The 14,623-nt window shown below is 59.4% G+C and overlaps 1 protein-coding gene across 1 annotated transcript; it reads right to left on the minus strand.

Annotated features, from left to right (window-relative positions):
* Nucleotides 1-1,305: 1,305 nt before the first annotated feature.
* On the minus strand, nt 1,306-12,135 carry SLC16A5 (solute carrier family 16 member 5; the record flags this gene model as incomplete). Its single annotated transcript, XM_079905513.1, has 5 exons — nt 11,990-12,135; nt 8,903-9,161; nt 6,117-6,260; nt 2,777-3,586; nt 1,306-1,553 (listed from the first exon to the last, which is right to left on the minus strand). Exons 2-5 carry the CDS (start codon nt 9,099-9,101, stop codon nt 1,306-1,308), a joined length of 1,401 nt encoding a protein of 466 aa, XP_079761639.1. The 5' UTR covers nt 9,102-9,161; nt 11,990-12,135.
* Between the last annotated feature and the right edge of the window lie 2,488 nt (nt 12,136-14,623).

Genomic DNA, 14,623 nt, shown 5'->3' on the forward strand with positions numbered 1-14,623 from the left:
TGGTAGGAGTAGCCCTGAAGGGGGATGGGGGAAAACTTACTCCAGGCCTCTTTTCTAGCTTCGTTAGTTCACAGGGTTTATAACCCGCTGCAGAAAGTGTTTCTGTGTGTAATTCAAACAAACTCTGTTTTTCCTTTCACTCAGTTGGTACACTGTTGGGACAAGCCTGGGCTGATGACAGCCAGTCCCCAGGTGATGATCTCAGGGAAGGCACCAGCAAAAAGAGTACGTGGCGGCCGGCCGGTCTGGGGGAGAAGCTCTGACTTCCAGGCCAGACGCACAGGCCAGTGGGGAGCAGGGGTGGCCTGGCAGCTAGCCCAGCCAGCCACTTATCCCAGGGTTGACACCTCTGACACAGCAGGGAGAAAAGGCTGACAGGAGAGGGGAGTGAAAGGGCTTCTGCTGCAAAAGCAGCTCCATTTCCACAGAGGTCCTGGGGCCCCGCCGAGCAATCCTTCCTCCCCTGGTCTGATGTGTGGCTCTCCCGCTCCCCCCAGCACTGATCTTCCCAGCCAAGATACAGGATGGGGCAGAGGAGGGAGGAGACCCTAGAGCAGGCCCTGCTGAGTGTGCAGGGGGCCCTCAGACTTCACTGATTCTAGGACCCAAGCCAGGGGCTCCCCTCCAGTTCTCTGCACTGTCGCCAGGACGGGTGCTCCACCTGGCATTTAATCTGTCCAAATCCTGCATCCAGGCCGACGCTCAGCCTGGCCCTCCACCACTGCAACACATTCTCTCCCAAAGCCCTTCTTCCCAAGGTTCCAGGTAGCATGAGGTCCAGCAACCTGTGCTGGGGGCAGCCCTGCGGGCAAGGGCTGGGCCACCTGGGAAGAAGGGGGGCAGGAGAGACTCGGAGGAGGGTTGAGCTCTTCGGAGCTGTCTAGGGGGTGAAGGACAAAGAGATCACATGGGAGGCACCCAGGCCGGACTTGAGGGTCCAGTGTGTTGAGCGGTAGCAGCAGCGCAGGCAGCCAGCTGAGCCAAGCCGGCCGTGACAGACCTGAGCTGGGCGCAGACCCACCTTCCTGGGCCCCGGGTACTCTGATGCCCCAGCAAAAAAGTCAGGAGGATCCGCTCCTGGATTCTGCTGGTTAGAAGGAACCCCGAGCCTCTGGAGGTCAGCCTCTAAGGTCCCCACTCCTGGCTGAGTCCCGACGTGCAGAACCCAGATGGCCTTTGGTTCAGGCTTTCTGGGCAGCCCTTCACCTCAGCCTCTGGCGAAGTCGCTGGACATTCCTGGGCTGAGGCAGGCCTCACTGACTTCAGGACTCAGATGCCGGTCACACATGTGAGTGACCCCGGGCCTCAGACGCTGGTCACATACATGATCTCCACGCGCAGCCGCTTCTTGGGACCGTCTGTGTCCTCCAGAGTGAGGCCCTGCTCTGGGGCAGCCTCTGTTACAGCTCCTTGCACCTCAGCCTGCGGGCCCTGCCTCTCAATCTTCCCCAGGGCCCAGAAACTGCCACCCATGAAGAGGGCGGCTGAGATGAGGAAGAAACTTGACATGTAGAAAACATAGCTGAAGTTGCTGGTGGTGTCTAGGAGGAGTCCTAGGGGACAGAGAGCAAGTTAGGCCACTGCCCTTGGCTACCAGGCCTCCCACCCACGCCCCCTCACCCCTGCGAAACTGTGTGCTCTGTGAGAGCAGGGATTTTATTGTTGTCTCTGCTGCATCCCCAGCACGAGGAACCATGGCTGGCACCTAGTGGGAACTCATTAGGTATTTGTTGAATGAAAGGAAAGGAAACACTAAACCAGCCCCAGTCCAGGCAGGAAGAGCCCTTGGGCGGCCAGACGAGCACTTAGGGGCATGTTTCCTTCACCCTTGGTGGCAGGAAGCCAAGGACTCAAGGGCCAGTGGCGTCTGGGAGATCTGCTCAGCCCTACCCCAGGCCCGCCACGCCTCCTCCTGGATTGCTCTCCCCGCTCGTCGGCTTGGAGAACGCCCTTGGAAACTGGGACTTCCAATGCCACTCTTGAGAGGAGTCCCCGTTGTCTGACTATAATAACCGTGCTGTCTGTTGACTGCCCCCCAGCACCACGGGCTTCACAAACCTTCCCTTTTACTCTGAATGTCACACGCTCAGCCGCCCAGCAAGTCCACTCCTGTGGGTCCCTGCTTCCCGTACCTGTTCGTTTCCCTCCCGGCACAAATCACCATTACGATCACAAAGGGGCCTCTTTGCTCTAATCCCCGACTCCTCCACCAGAAGGTAAGCCCTGAGAGGTGGGGGCTAGTTCTCTGTCTTCAGCCCTGCCCACCCCGTGACTGGCACAGGTGTAGGGATGGGTGTGGCAGGTGTTCTCGTCTGCATTTTGCAGATGACACTATGGCTCAGAGAAGGAAAATGACTTGCCCGGGCCCCACAGGCAGAGGATGTTAAGAACAGCAGACATGTGCATAGCACTTACCGTGTGCCAGGCTCTCTACTAAGCTCTTTTCTATATGACACTTGTGATCCCCACAACAAGCCTGTGAGGTAGATTCTACTGTCATCCCCACTTTACTGATAAGAAACCAGAGGTACAGAGGGGAAGACAAAGGACTGAGATAAGTCTGGTATGAAAATCCTTATTTTTCACTGTTCGTACCCCGAGTGCCAGCTGCGGAACAGGCTACAGCCAGTCCCCTGAGGTGCTTGAGAAAATCCCAGATTCCAAGTCGCTCACCCTGAGATGCTGGAGGGGGCCCAAGTCTCCAGACTGTTCCTATTTGCACCCCCCCATGCCCTGCCCAGGCCACCCCTGGCTGCCCTCCCTCCCAGGGCCTCACCGGCCAGTGGCGGGGAGATGAGGATGGAGATGCTCTCCAGGACGGTGAAGAGGCCCAGGGCGCTGGAGAACCGGTCCATGGGGACAATGTCCATGAGGACCTGGAAAAGCAGAGCACCAATGCCGCTCATGGACACGCTGTACACCAGGCAGTAGGCCACCAGCACCCGGAAGTCGGCCGACGCCGCGCACGCCAGGTTGGTGAGCCCGTTGAGCAGGGCCGCCAGGCTAAACAGGTACTTGCGGTGACTGGCAAAGTCCCGCCGGCCCGCCACCAGCCCAGCCATGGGCCGCAGGAAGATGTTGCTAAAGCCAATGATGGAGATGAGCAGGGCCGCCCTGTGTTCATCCACCCCGTGCCAAATGGCATAGGGCACCAGGAAGACGTGGGGCAGCGGGAAGCCCACAATCATCCAGGCGACTCCCAGGGTGTACACGCGGTAGCCCACGTTGTGCCGCAGGACATCGAAGGCCAGGTGGCGCCGGATGGCCCGACCGCATGCTGCCGGGCAGCCGCGTGCGGGTCTCTTGGAAGGTGGAGGGAGGCCATCTCTGGTCTCAGGGGTCACACGGGCAGGCACGGGCCTCAGGATGGCCCCACAGACACAGCAGTGGAGGAGAACCCCGCCGAAGATGAGGAAGCTGCCTCTCCAGCCCAGGTCCTCCAGGAGATAGCGGGAGAGCAGCGGCCAGAGCATGATGCCCAGGGAGACGCCCGCCGAGGCCAGCGCGTTGGCCAGCACCCGCCAGCGGGTGAAGTACAATCCCAGCACAGTGACGCTTGACTGAAAGCTGAAGCACATGCCCAGGCCTGCGGAAGGAGAGGGGAGGACCAGCTCCAGGGCGCACCCAGTGCAGGGACCCTGGGGTCAGGTCCCAGGTCTGTTCTCTTTCCGTTCCAGCGCAGACCCACTTCCAGGTCCCCAGGGATTTAAGATGGAATCAGCCTACCTCACCACCTCCCTAGAAGCATCCCACCCCTCAGATCTGCCCTCTCAAGGCTGCCAGGGGCACACCTGTTCCCGCTGGCACAGCACCAGGGGGATTTTCAAAACCCTAGATCAGGTTAAGTCTCTCTGCTGCTTAACACCTTCCAAAGATTTCCCATCACACCTAGAAGAAAAGCCAGAGTATTTACTCTGCCCTGGAAGGCCCTGCACGGTCTGGCCCCTGGCCACCCCTTGGGTGCCATCTCAGGCCGCTCTCCCTGGCACTCGCCACGATCAAGCCCCATCGGTCTCTTTCTCTTCCTCTGGACATTAAGCTGCCCACCTACTCGGACATTTGCAGTTGCCATTCCCTCTGCCTGGAATATGCTTCCCTCAGACTTTCCTCTCCTGACTCAGCTTGGATGCCACCTCCCCCCCGCCACTCCGTGCACAGCTGAACATGCTGGAGAGAAAGTTCGCAACCACGCTGTGACCACTGGCCTCAGGCGGGCCCTCGGGCCACCCACGGTGCCACTGTAGTTCCCTCGACCATTTACTGTCCCCGCTCTTAGATGACCACCAGGCCTTCCTCCTCTGAGCACCCCGACACCTCCCTCCTGCACTGCCAGCTGACCACCTACCTTCCCGTCTGTGACAATGGACAGTCCGTGCTCCCAGTCAAGGGCAACCCTCCACTTCCGCCCTGCATCCTGTCTACTTGAAGGCACACCCCTCCAGCAATTTCTCTCTCCTGCGGCATCCATTATCCCCTCTTTACTAGATCATTCTCCCTCATTGTTATTTCTCCCGTTAAAACAAAACTCTTGACAACAGTCTCTTCTGGGTACTGGTCCATTTCTCTGCTCTCCCCTTATATCAAAATTTCTTGGAAATACTGTTTATCTCCACTGTCTCCAGTTTCCTTCCTCCTCTTCTTTCTCTCTTGTTTTCTTTTTTTGGCCGTGCCACGTGGCTTGTGGGATCCCAATTCCCCGACCAGGGATCGAACCTGGGCCACGGCAGTGAAAGCCCAGAATCCTAACTACTAGGCCACCTGGGAACGCCCCTATTGTTCTCTTTTGAACCTGTTCCAATCAGACTTTCATCCTTACCTCTGCTCCAGGATTCCTCTTATCAAAGCCGCCAACCTCCACTTTGCAAAGCCAAAGATGGAGTCTGATCCCCACTCGGTCTGATCCATCAGTGGCTTGACAGTCGATCACTCCCTCCTGCTTGCGCACTTTCCTCACTTCCTTTCTCAAGAAACCCCACTCCCTCTCTGTCACTTCTTCCTGCCCAGGCCGCTAACCACTGGAGTGTCCGTGTCCTGGGCCTCAGGCCTCAGTCCTTTACATCCGTCCTCCCTTGTTCCCTTAGTGACAGCAGGGTGATACCTCATCTCGAGACTTGAGTACGAGCCATCTCAGGATTCCCCAGCTGCCCGCTCCAGCTCAGGCCTGTTCCCTGAACTCCAGACCGGATGTGTCCAAACCTGAGCTTCCCATCCTCCCGAGAACCTGCTCCTCCCCTAGTTTCCCACTGTAGTTAGTGGCTACTGCATTCTTCCATTCTCCCCTTGGTATCACCCTTCTTGGGTCTTGGGTCATCTTGGCCCCTTCTCTGCACCTCACATGCAGTCCTGAACACAACCACGTCCCATCACCCCAATCATACCACCCTGGTTGAAGGTACCACCACCTCCTGGCTGGGTGGTGACCACGCCCCTGCCTGTTCTCTGCTCCCAGCCCAGCCCCCTATGGTGTATTCTCAACACCGCAGCCAGAGCAGTGCTCAGTGCTTCACAAACAGCGGCTGGATGACGTCCCTCTGCCCGAACCCCTCACATGGCCTCCCATCTCACTACACAGCCTTTTAGGAACTAAACCTGTTCCTGGTCCCCCCACCCCCCGACCCCTTTGACCCTTCATTCACGCCGCTCCACCCCACCGGCCTCCGCGCTGCTCCTCGAGCACTTCTGGGCCTTTGCTTTTGCTGTTCCTGCTGCCTGGAATGCTCTTCCCCTGCCGGCAGCCTCCCTCACCTCCTTCTGCCCAAATGCCACCTTCTCTGCAAGGCCTTTCCCGACCGCCCTGCTGAAACCAGCAACCTCCCCCAACCCTGCTTCACCTACCGCACTGGCTGCTTCAGTTATTCTACCTCTTTACTTGTTTAATCTCTACCCACCCCCAGCCGAGCCGGGACACTATCACATCTGCTGTCCTGTCTTCTCAGATGCTCGTCATGATCAGATATGATCCTTCGTACTCCTCTGTTCATTGTCCCTCTCCCTCATGTGACTGCAGGCGGCCCCAGAAGACGCGGTGCCTCGCCTGCCCTGTTCACTGTGCCTGGCCCTTTTCAATCTTGCACCCAGTAGCTACCCAGCAGTTCTCGACATGGAATGACAGTCACCTGTGATGAAGCCTGCCGTGAGGTAGAGCTGGCCGAGGGTGCAGCAGAAGGAGCCGGCCACCATGCCCAGGCTGGCCAGCACGCCGCCCAGCATCACCGTCGCTCTGCAGCCGAAGCGCCCCACCAGGATGCTGCACAAGGGTCCTGTGCGGAGGAGGCAGCCGGCAGGTGGCAGCGAAATGACGAGGTCAGAGGGAGGGGGACAGCGGGCTTGGGAGGGGGTTCCAGCAGGAACTAGCAGGTGGCTTAACGGGCACGAGCCCCGGCACATACAGACCTGGGCTCTGAGCTCCGCCCTGCCACAGACTGGCGACGGGCCAAGCAACGCCAATCCCTCTCTGTGCTGCAGTTTCCTCCCCCAGAGACTGAGGGGTCAGACTGGGTGATGTCTGGCCAGCTGTGAGGTGAGGTGCTGCAAATATTCCATTTGACCCTGACAAGGATCCCCGGAGGTACAGACTGAGGCCGTTCACTGCACTGACCTGAAGCCGCTTCTGTCCAGGTGAAATGGGATTGGCTTGTGACCTGGGTGGACGCCCCTCATGGGGGTCTGTCTTGGTGGGCGAGGGTCCCAGGGCAGTTAGATCATGGTGAGCGCCGCCTCCAGCCCCTGCTCCCCCTTCCCCCATCCTCAGGAAGACTGGCCACAGCCCTCCCACCATCCTTCAACCTGTCCAGGGTGGGCAGCCTGGGGCCCTGGGCCGCCCTTCAGCCGCTGGCTCTGGCCTCTGGGGCACTCTGGAGAAACGCAGGTGGGGTACCCTCTCCCCCCAACCCCCTCCAGCCATCACCAAAGTCTTGCACCCAGAAGTTTAGCTCCTGGTAGAGAGGGGCCTGTTCTCCCTCACCCACCCCCACCCTGAGCTGCTTTCTCACCAGTGCAGACCCAGAGTAGAAGCCAGTCCTGGCCGCCTGCTCTCGTCACCTCACAGGGCTCCATTCACCAAGTACCCTGCCCCCGAGTACACACAGCAGAGTTTCCCCAGAGTTGCTCTCCCAGAGAGCAGCCAAAGGGACAAGGAAAGTGTGTGTGTGCACTCGGTGTGTGTCTGCGTGTTTGGTGTGGAGAGAGGATGTGTGGGTGTGAGCCAGTACGAGTATGGGAGCGAACATGGGAAGTGAGAGGTCCGTCCTCAGAGGTAATCAAGGAGAGGTAGCCATAGAGGGAGAGGCAAGGCTTTGAAGTGGACATGACTGCTGACTCACACATCTCTCCCACCTCATACTCTGGCCTGACTTTGGAAAGGTGACACTGGGGAAAGCCCTGCGTCATCGAGTTGGGAGTGAGGGGCCGGGATGTGTGCCAGCTCAGCCGAGACAGCCGAGGGCGCTGGGTGGGGCGCTGGGAAGCAAGGTGTTTCTGCTTCCACCCTGAACTCACCCTGCAACACCGGCAAGGCCTTGTACTTTGTGCTTGCTTTCCTCACCTCTAAAACGTGTGGGGGTGAGAGGTACTTAGGATCAAGGACACTTTCAAGTTTAAAATTTCCATGATACTCTGAATGAGCGTGGGCTAAAGGGGTGTGTGTGTGTGTGTGTGTGTGTGTGTGTGTGTGTGAGACACAGAGAGACAGACAGGAGTCCCGGGCCCACTGCGATGCTGGTACACCTGCTAGGCATGAGTCTGAAGCTGGTAGGGGAGTGAGGTCCCCAGCGAATGCCTGGCTCCCAGCCCCTGGCCCAGACCCCTCTCTGGCTGCAGGGAAGGAACTGTCTGAGATTCCCACTACTGCTCAACCTTGCTGACAAAAAGGTTATGCGGTCTGGGCCAGGCCTGGCCTTGCTCCTTGCCAGGCAGCGTGTTCAGGGGTCACTGCAGTGAGGGTGGCTTCTATCCCAGTCTGACTTCCCTCCCCATTCGAGGGAAGGACCTGGAATAACAAGCAGGCTGCTGGTGCCAGGTGGAGGTCAGGGCAGGAGGTAAGCAGGGAGATGGATCAGCTGAGACAGGCAAACACACCCGTGGGGAGAGCCCGGCGGGCTGTGAGGTCCAGCTCTCGCTGACCAGGCCCCTCTGCGGGAACTGCCTGTGGAGCTCTCCCTGGAGATCTTCCAGGAGCCCAAGGCTATTGTGGAGGACCCTCCTGCGCAGCCCCTGCCCTTCCCTTTCCCTGGGGTCAGGGTGAGGTGCTCACATCCCTGGGGGAGCCCTCCCTCCGTCTCCCCAGCCCTTGCAACACCCCCTCTGCTTCCTGGTGAAAGATGGGCTCTTGCCCTGCCCCCTCCTGCTCCTGGTGTCTTCCTTGAGCCCTCCTTCCCATCCTGAAGCCCTGATGAGGGTCTCCGGAATACTAATAACTCACAGCTGCTTCCACTGCCCTAGCTCTCGGACCTGGCAGGGACCTCATGTGACCTTCTCTGCAATCCTGTGTGGGAGGTGGGCAGGGTGGGATACTGGGTGCTACTCCCATATTGCAGAGGAAGAAACTGAGGTTCCGAGAGGTCACCCAGCAGGACCCCAAGCCGCTCCTCCTCCAGTCTGTGCTCGAGTGCCCGGCACGCCTGCAGTCTGGATCCATCCTCCCACGGTCATCAAGGGGACCGGCTTTACCTCTCAGGGGCCTCTCCATCCTCTGCCCCTCCCCAGCCCAGTCCAGCCCAGCCCCCCCAGACTCCAGGCAGGGGAGCTGGCCCTGTTGAAATCAGAGGAGGTCTTAGGGATACACAGCACAGGGCAAAACCTGTGGCCTCAGAGAGAGGGACCCAGGAGGCCAGGGAGGTTGTGGCTTCCTCCCCAACCCAGGCTCTTTTTCATCCCTCCCTCCATCCCTCCCCTGGCTGCTCACCCCCTGCATGGAGCATGGCTGTCAGGATGGACGGGAACCAGGAGGTCTCGCTGTTGCTGGCCTGGAACTCACGCTGCAGTTCAGTGAAGAAGATGCCGATGCATGTGGGGAAGCCCAGGGTGAGGCCCTGGGTCACCACAGAGGCCAGGAGCACCATCCAGGCCCAGCAGCCCTCCGAACACTCCAGGGCCTGGGGCATCCTCGGCTCCAAGTGCTGCCGCCACAGCCTCGCGGCCACTGCTCCTACTGCCCGGGCCGCCTGGGGAAGGGACAGAATGGAGCTGCCAGCCCTCCCTTGGCCCACCCGCCACCTTCCCTGGGTGCTTGAAACCGTCCCTTCCTCTTGCCCCAGCACCAGGTATCACAGAGGGGCACCGCCCCCTGGGAGGTGGCCAGAGGCCCATGCGCTGGCCTTGGCATCTCCTTTCACCTGCTTCCCAGAGCAAGCCTGGAGGGAGGGACAGGAGGGGCAAGCAGGTGAGCCATAAGTCAGACAAGGCAGGTGGGTGGAATTCTTTCTGGTTGTTACATCACTTAGTGGTCGGCAGGTGGGACCTCCCAGCCAGCCTTGGCCCGACCGCACACACCACGTGGCACGCACTCGACAGTCGCTTCCAGAATGGAGCAGGCGTCTGAGCCAGCCTAGCCCCGACGGCGCACAGGCGCACACGGATACCTTCCGAACATTCATAACCAGGCTTCCTGCTCACAAACACGGGCTTTCGCGATGCCACATCAACAGCCAGGTTCCCTGTCAGTGCTGCTGTGACGGCTGAGGTTCCCTGTCAGTGCTGCTGTGACGGCTGAGGTGAGCAAGACAGGGCTGGGGTCCCCCAGGAGCGCACACAGAACAGCTACACGAGGGCTTACGTAGACACACACACAGAGGGTTTCCCTGGTGGCGCAGTGGTTAAGAATCCGCCTGCCAATGCAGGGGACACGGGTTCGAGCCCTGGTCCGGGAGGATCCCACGTGCTGCGGAGCAACTAAGCCCGTGCGCCACAACTACTGAGCCTGCGCTCTAGCGCCCGCGCGCCACAGCTACTGAAGTCCGCGCACCGAGAGCCCGTGCTCTGCAACAAGAGAAGCCACCGCAATGAGAAGCCTGCGCACCGCAATGAAGAGTAGCTCCCGCTCGCCGCAACTAGAGAAAGCCCGTGTGCAGCAACAAAGACCCAACACAGCCAAAAAAAAAAAAAAAAAAAAAATACACACGCAGACACACACCACGCAGACAGGCAGAGAGAAACACATGGAACCACCCAGGAACACAGATTTACATGCAGACACACACTTACATAGACACATACAGAAAAGTCTAGAGACACACAGACACACACAGTCACACATACAGATGCGCACACATACAGAGACACACAGACATACGCTTACGCAGATACACACTTAAAGAGACAAACTCAGACAAGCCTAGAGACATACAATCAAATGCACACAGACAGACACATGCTACACAGACGTAAGGACACACACAAACTCACAGGGTTGCACGCTCTGCAGACAGATACAGACACCCTCACATCTTTGATTCAGTCCCACCTCGGTTCCTCGCCACCACCCAGGCCACTCCCCCCATCACAGAAGCTGCCTTAACCAGGCTGCAAAGCCCCAGCCCCCTCCCCAGATGTCGAGCCCTTTTCCAGTCCCCTCCATCCTGGCTCTCCAAAGAGCCAAAGGGTCCCAGGAGCTCCTGTTCCCAAGCCTCCCTCCTTTTAGCCCCAGGCCCGGAAGATCCATGGAAACTCAGGAAACTACCAGAAATATGAAACCCCCTTCCTGCCAAGCCCAGCACCCCACCCCTCCCCCCCACCCCAGGGCCCAGGAGCTTTAACACAGCACCTAAGCCGGACCCACCCTAACTGCCTCCTTCACGGGCTCCAATCCCTTCTCCAGCCACAAGGCCTCTTCCCTCCCCAGAGGACCCCCGGGGGCCCTGCCAAGGGGAGCAGCCCATTCATCCCTAGCCCCGGGGAGTGTGGGACGTGTGTGTGTGGGGGGGGTGGGGACCTCGAGTCCTGTGTGTGGGCTGGGAGCACCTCCTGCCCTCCTAGCTCCTGCACATGACACTAGCCCTAGAGATCCCCCAGCTCCCATTCTCCTGGCTCAGCCCCATGCTCGGGGCAAACCTCAGACACAGGCTCCTCCGGCAAACTGGCTCTCGCCCCTTCCAGGATTTCTGTTCCCTTGGCAAACGAAAAGGCCACTGGTGCCACCTGATCCTCTCTGTGAATGTCAAGTCTCCCCACCCTGCTCTACTGCTCACCCCCCTCCCCACGCATCCCGGCCCCTCGGTCCTCCCAGACCTGCCACCTTCCCCCTCCTCCCAGAAGGGCCGCCAGCCTTCCCTCCACCACCCTCACTTCCTCCCGCTGCCCCCCATGGCGCCCCACCCCAGCACTCCCCAGCCCCTCCCTGCTCTGGTCCCCTCTCCTTCCGCCCTTGTCCGGCCCCTCTGTGGAGAGGTCTCCCCTCTATGGGGAGGTCTATTTCATGCCCTTAGTCCAGGACTCTGACCTTCGCTCTGCACTTACCTTCCCTCTGAACCTTTCAATGGAGCTAGTTTCTCCTCCCTCCAGGCCCCCCAGACAATCAGAGTCCAGGAAACCCTAAGCACCTTTGTTCTCTCTTTGCCCTGGCCTCCCTCTGGGAGCTGTCTTGAAGACTTTGGCCTTCCACAAGGAGGCTATCTCCTCCCATACACCCCCAATTCCCGGGTCACACACATAGCTTTTCTGTCCCCCAGCCCCTCCCTCAGCAAGCTGGTTCCCCCTCCGGCTGCAGAGATTCCAAAATCCTCAGCCAGAGAGAAGTCCTGTTGGTCCTTCAAGATTCAGCTCCAGCAGCACCTCCAGGAAGCTACCCTGACCCTTACCCCAGGCTAGGCTAGGCCCTTTCCCGTACTTCTCTCTGTAATAGCAGTTCTCACACCACATTGGAGTGGGTCCTTCCCTTGTTTATCACTGTCGCCCCGCTCCTCCTCCCCACCTTCCATACCACGAGCAGGACCTGTTCACAGCCCCGCACCCAGCCTCCACCTGAGCACAAAAATGTAACATTAATGTGACCCACCTGTGTTCTCCAGGGGGCAGGCAAGCCCAGGAACAAGGGTGACCTGGTTTCCCAGCAGGTAGGTCCATTCCAGAAGACTCGAGCAGAGCGGAGCAGAGCAGAGATGGGGGCTCCGGCTCCACCTCTGCCCCAGCAGAGAAGTGGTCTTCCCTTGGTACTGGGAGCCAGGAGTCACAATCACTGCCTGGTGCGTGGCTGGGGCAAAGGAGGGAAACGCGGCTGGAGACACTTCACTCTCCCTTCCCGGGACTGGAGGCGAGCAGCTTTCCGCAGGAGCTGCCGACCTCAGCCCTCGGGGTCCCCCACCCTGAGCGAGACCATCTTCATGCCCAGGTAGCCTGAAGCCGGGTTTGTGGGCAGGGCAGAAGTTCACATGACACCTCTTGTCCTTCTCCCGTCACACACAGTCCCTGGGCTTCTCATCTGATGACAGAGGCCTAGCTAGGCCCTCAGAATCCAGTCCCAGCCCCTCTGAGCTCGCAGGTACCGGCAAAGGGGTGAGCGGATGCTCTCACACAGGGCTTTGGGGTTAGGCGCCGCCCCCTCTCCCTCTGCCCCCTTCCCGCGGTGGGAGAGCTGGTGAGAGGAAAACGAGGAATCACCAGCTTCACCAGCAGCGGAAGGATGGCCAGACCCTGCAGACCCCCTCTCTCCCCAGGCCCCACATCAGGCAGGATCCCGGGCCTGAAGCCCAGGACACAGGACAGGCAGCAGTGCGGGTTCCTGCAGGACAGGAGAGCAGCAAGAACCAGCCTGAGCTTGGCGTTGACAAGCCCGCACATCCCTGCACCTGGCAGGGGCCGGCTGGCGCCAGCCACCCTCCTCCCTTCTGTGCCTCCAAAGGTGCCCCGCCATCCGGGCAGGGGCAGGCTGACCACAGCCTGGAAGGGGGATGGGATAGGCAGCAGGAACTTCCTGACCTCTTGTCACCCTGGCTCAGTCCCTGCTGTCGGGATCTAGTTTCCTTCCACTCGGCTTCCCACCCACCCCGAGATGGATCTCCTCTGGGTGGGGCTTCTGGACGTCCAGGCGGCGTCCCCGTGGAGATTTCAGCCCAGGCCTTGGCTGGTGCCTGTCCCCTCACCCCTCAGGCCATCGCAGGCTGGGGCGGCCCAGGACCCGGGCAAGAGGCTTTTCTGGATCCTCTCCCCCCACAGGCGGGAAGGGGCCCCGGAGGCCCACGGCGGGGCGGGCCCGCGACGGCGCTCACAGGGACCCCGGCACCCTGGGGACTGTGGGGAGAGCCCGCTCACCGGCTCGCCCGGGCCCGGCGGAGGGCCGGCTCCACTCCAGCGGAGCGCGGCTTCCTGCGGCCCGGCCCGCTCGCGGTGGAGGCGGCAGGACGCCGGGCGGCGGCGGGGACCGGAGGGGCGGGCCGCAGGGCTCCGGTGGGCGGGCCCACCTCCGCGTCTCCAGGGAGCCGGGCGGGGAGGCCTCCGGGCGAGGCGGTGGGGCGTGCCCGGTGCCCGGGGCCCGCAGCCGCTTCTGTCAACCTCGACCCCTCCTCTGAGTGGCCCCGACCTCCGCTCGGCGGGTTCATTTGCATGTCGTTAGCATGTCATTTGCGTAGCCCGCCTTCTCACTTTGCGGCTTCTCGATTTTCCCGCTCTGGGTTCTAGGGGCGCCAGGAGTGGAAGAGAGAAAGCGTGTGATAAGAGACTCCACCTCCCGGCGGCAGCGGGGTGGGAGGCCAGGGTGCAGGATTCTTTCTTTGGGGGCTTTAGCTGCCCAGGAGTCCTTCCAATGAAAACCTAGAGCTTTGAGGGCCACATCCAGGGGAGCCCAGGAAGGCAGCTGTGCGGAGCAGACAAGAGCGTGGACCCCTCAACCCTGGGGGCAGGTCAGACGGCGCCCACCACCTCCGCGTGCACCTCTCCCCCACCTAGCCAGCCCTTCATATGCATTGTTTAAAATGTATTCAATTAGTACAAAGTTACAGTAACCAGTACAGGCATAAGATCGGTGGACTAGAATTGAGAATAAACCGTTACATTTACCGTCAGTTGATTTTCCGTAAGTGTGCTGCGACGATCCGGGGTGGGAAGAATAGTGTTTTCAGCGAACAGTGCTGGGTAGCTGCATGTAAAAGAAAGTGGTTGCGGTTGGCCTTCCACATCACACCATTTAAAGAAAAAAGAAAAAAAAAAAAAAGGGTTACAGATAGAAATGTAAAAACTAAAACTGTGAACTTTTTTAAAAAGATTTTTGATGTGGACAATTTTTAAAGTTCTTATCGAATTTGTTACAATACTGCTTCAGTTTTATGTTTTGGTTTTTTGGCCGGGAAGCAGGTAGGATCTTAGCTCCCCCACCGGGATCAAACCTGCACCCTCTGAATTGGAAGGCAAAGTCTTAACCACTGGACCACCAGGGAAATCACTGAATTCTGTTGAAGAAAGCACAGGAGTAACTCTTCATGGCCTTGGAATTAGGCAATGGATTCTTAGACACTACACCAAAAGCACAAGTGACAAAGGAAAAAACATAAATTGGATGTCACCAAAATTAAAAACTTCGGGGGAATTCCCTGGCGGTCCAGTGGTTAGGATTCCAAGCTTTCACTGCCAAGGGCCCGGGGTCAAGCCACGTGGCATGGCCCCCCAAAAAAAAAAAAAAACAACCTAAAATCTTTTG

Source organism: Stenella coeruleoalba (assembly GCF_951394435.1).
Source record: "Stenella coeruleoalba genome assembly, chromosome: 19".
Taxonomy (NCBI): Eukaryota; Metazoa; Chordata; class Mammalia; order Artiodactyla; family Delphinidae; genus Stenella; species Stenella coeruleoalba.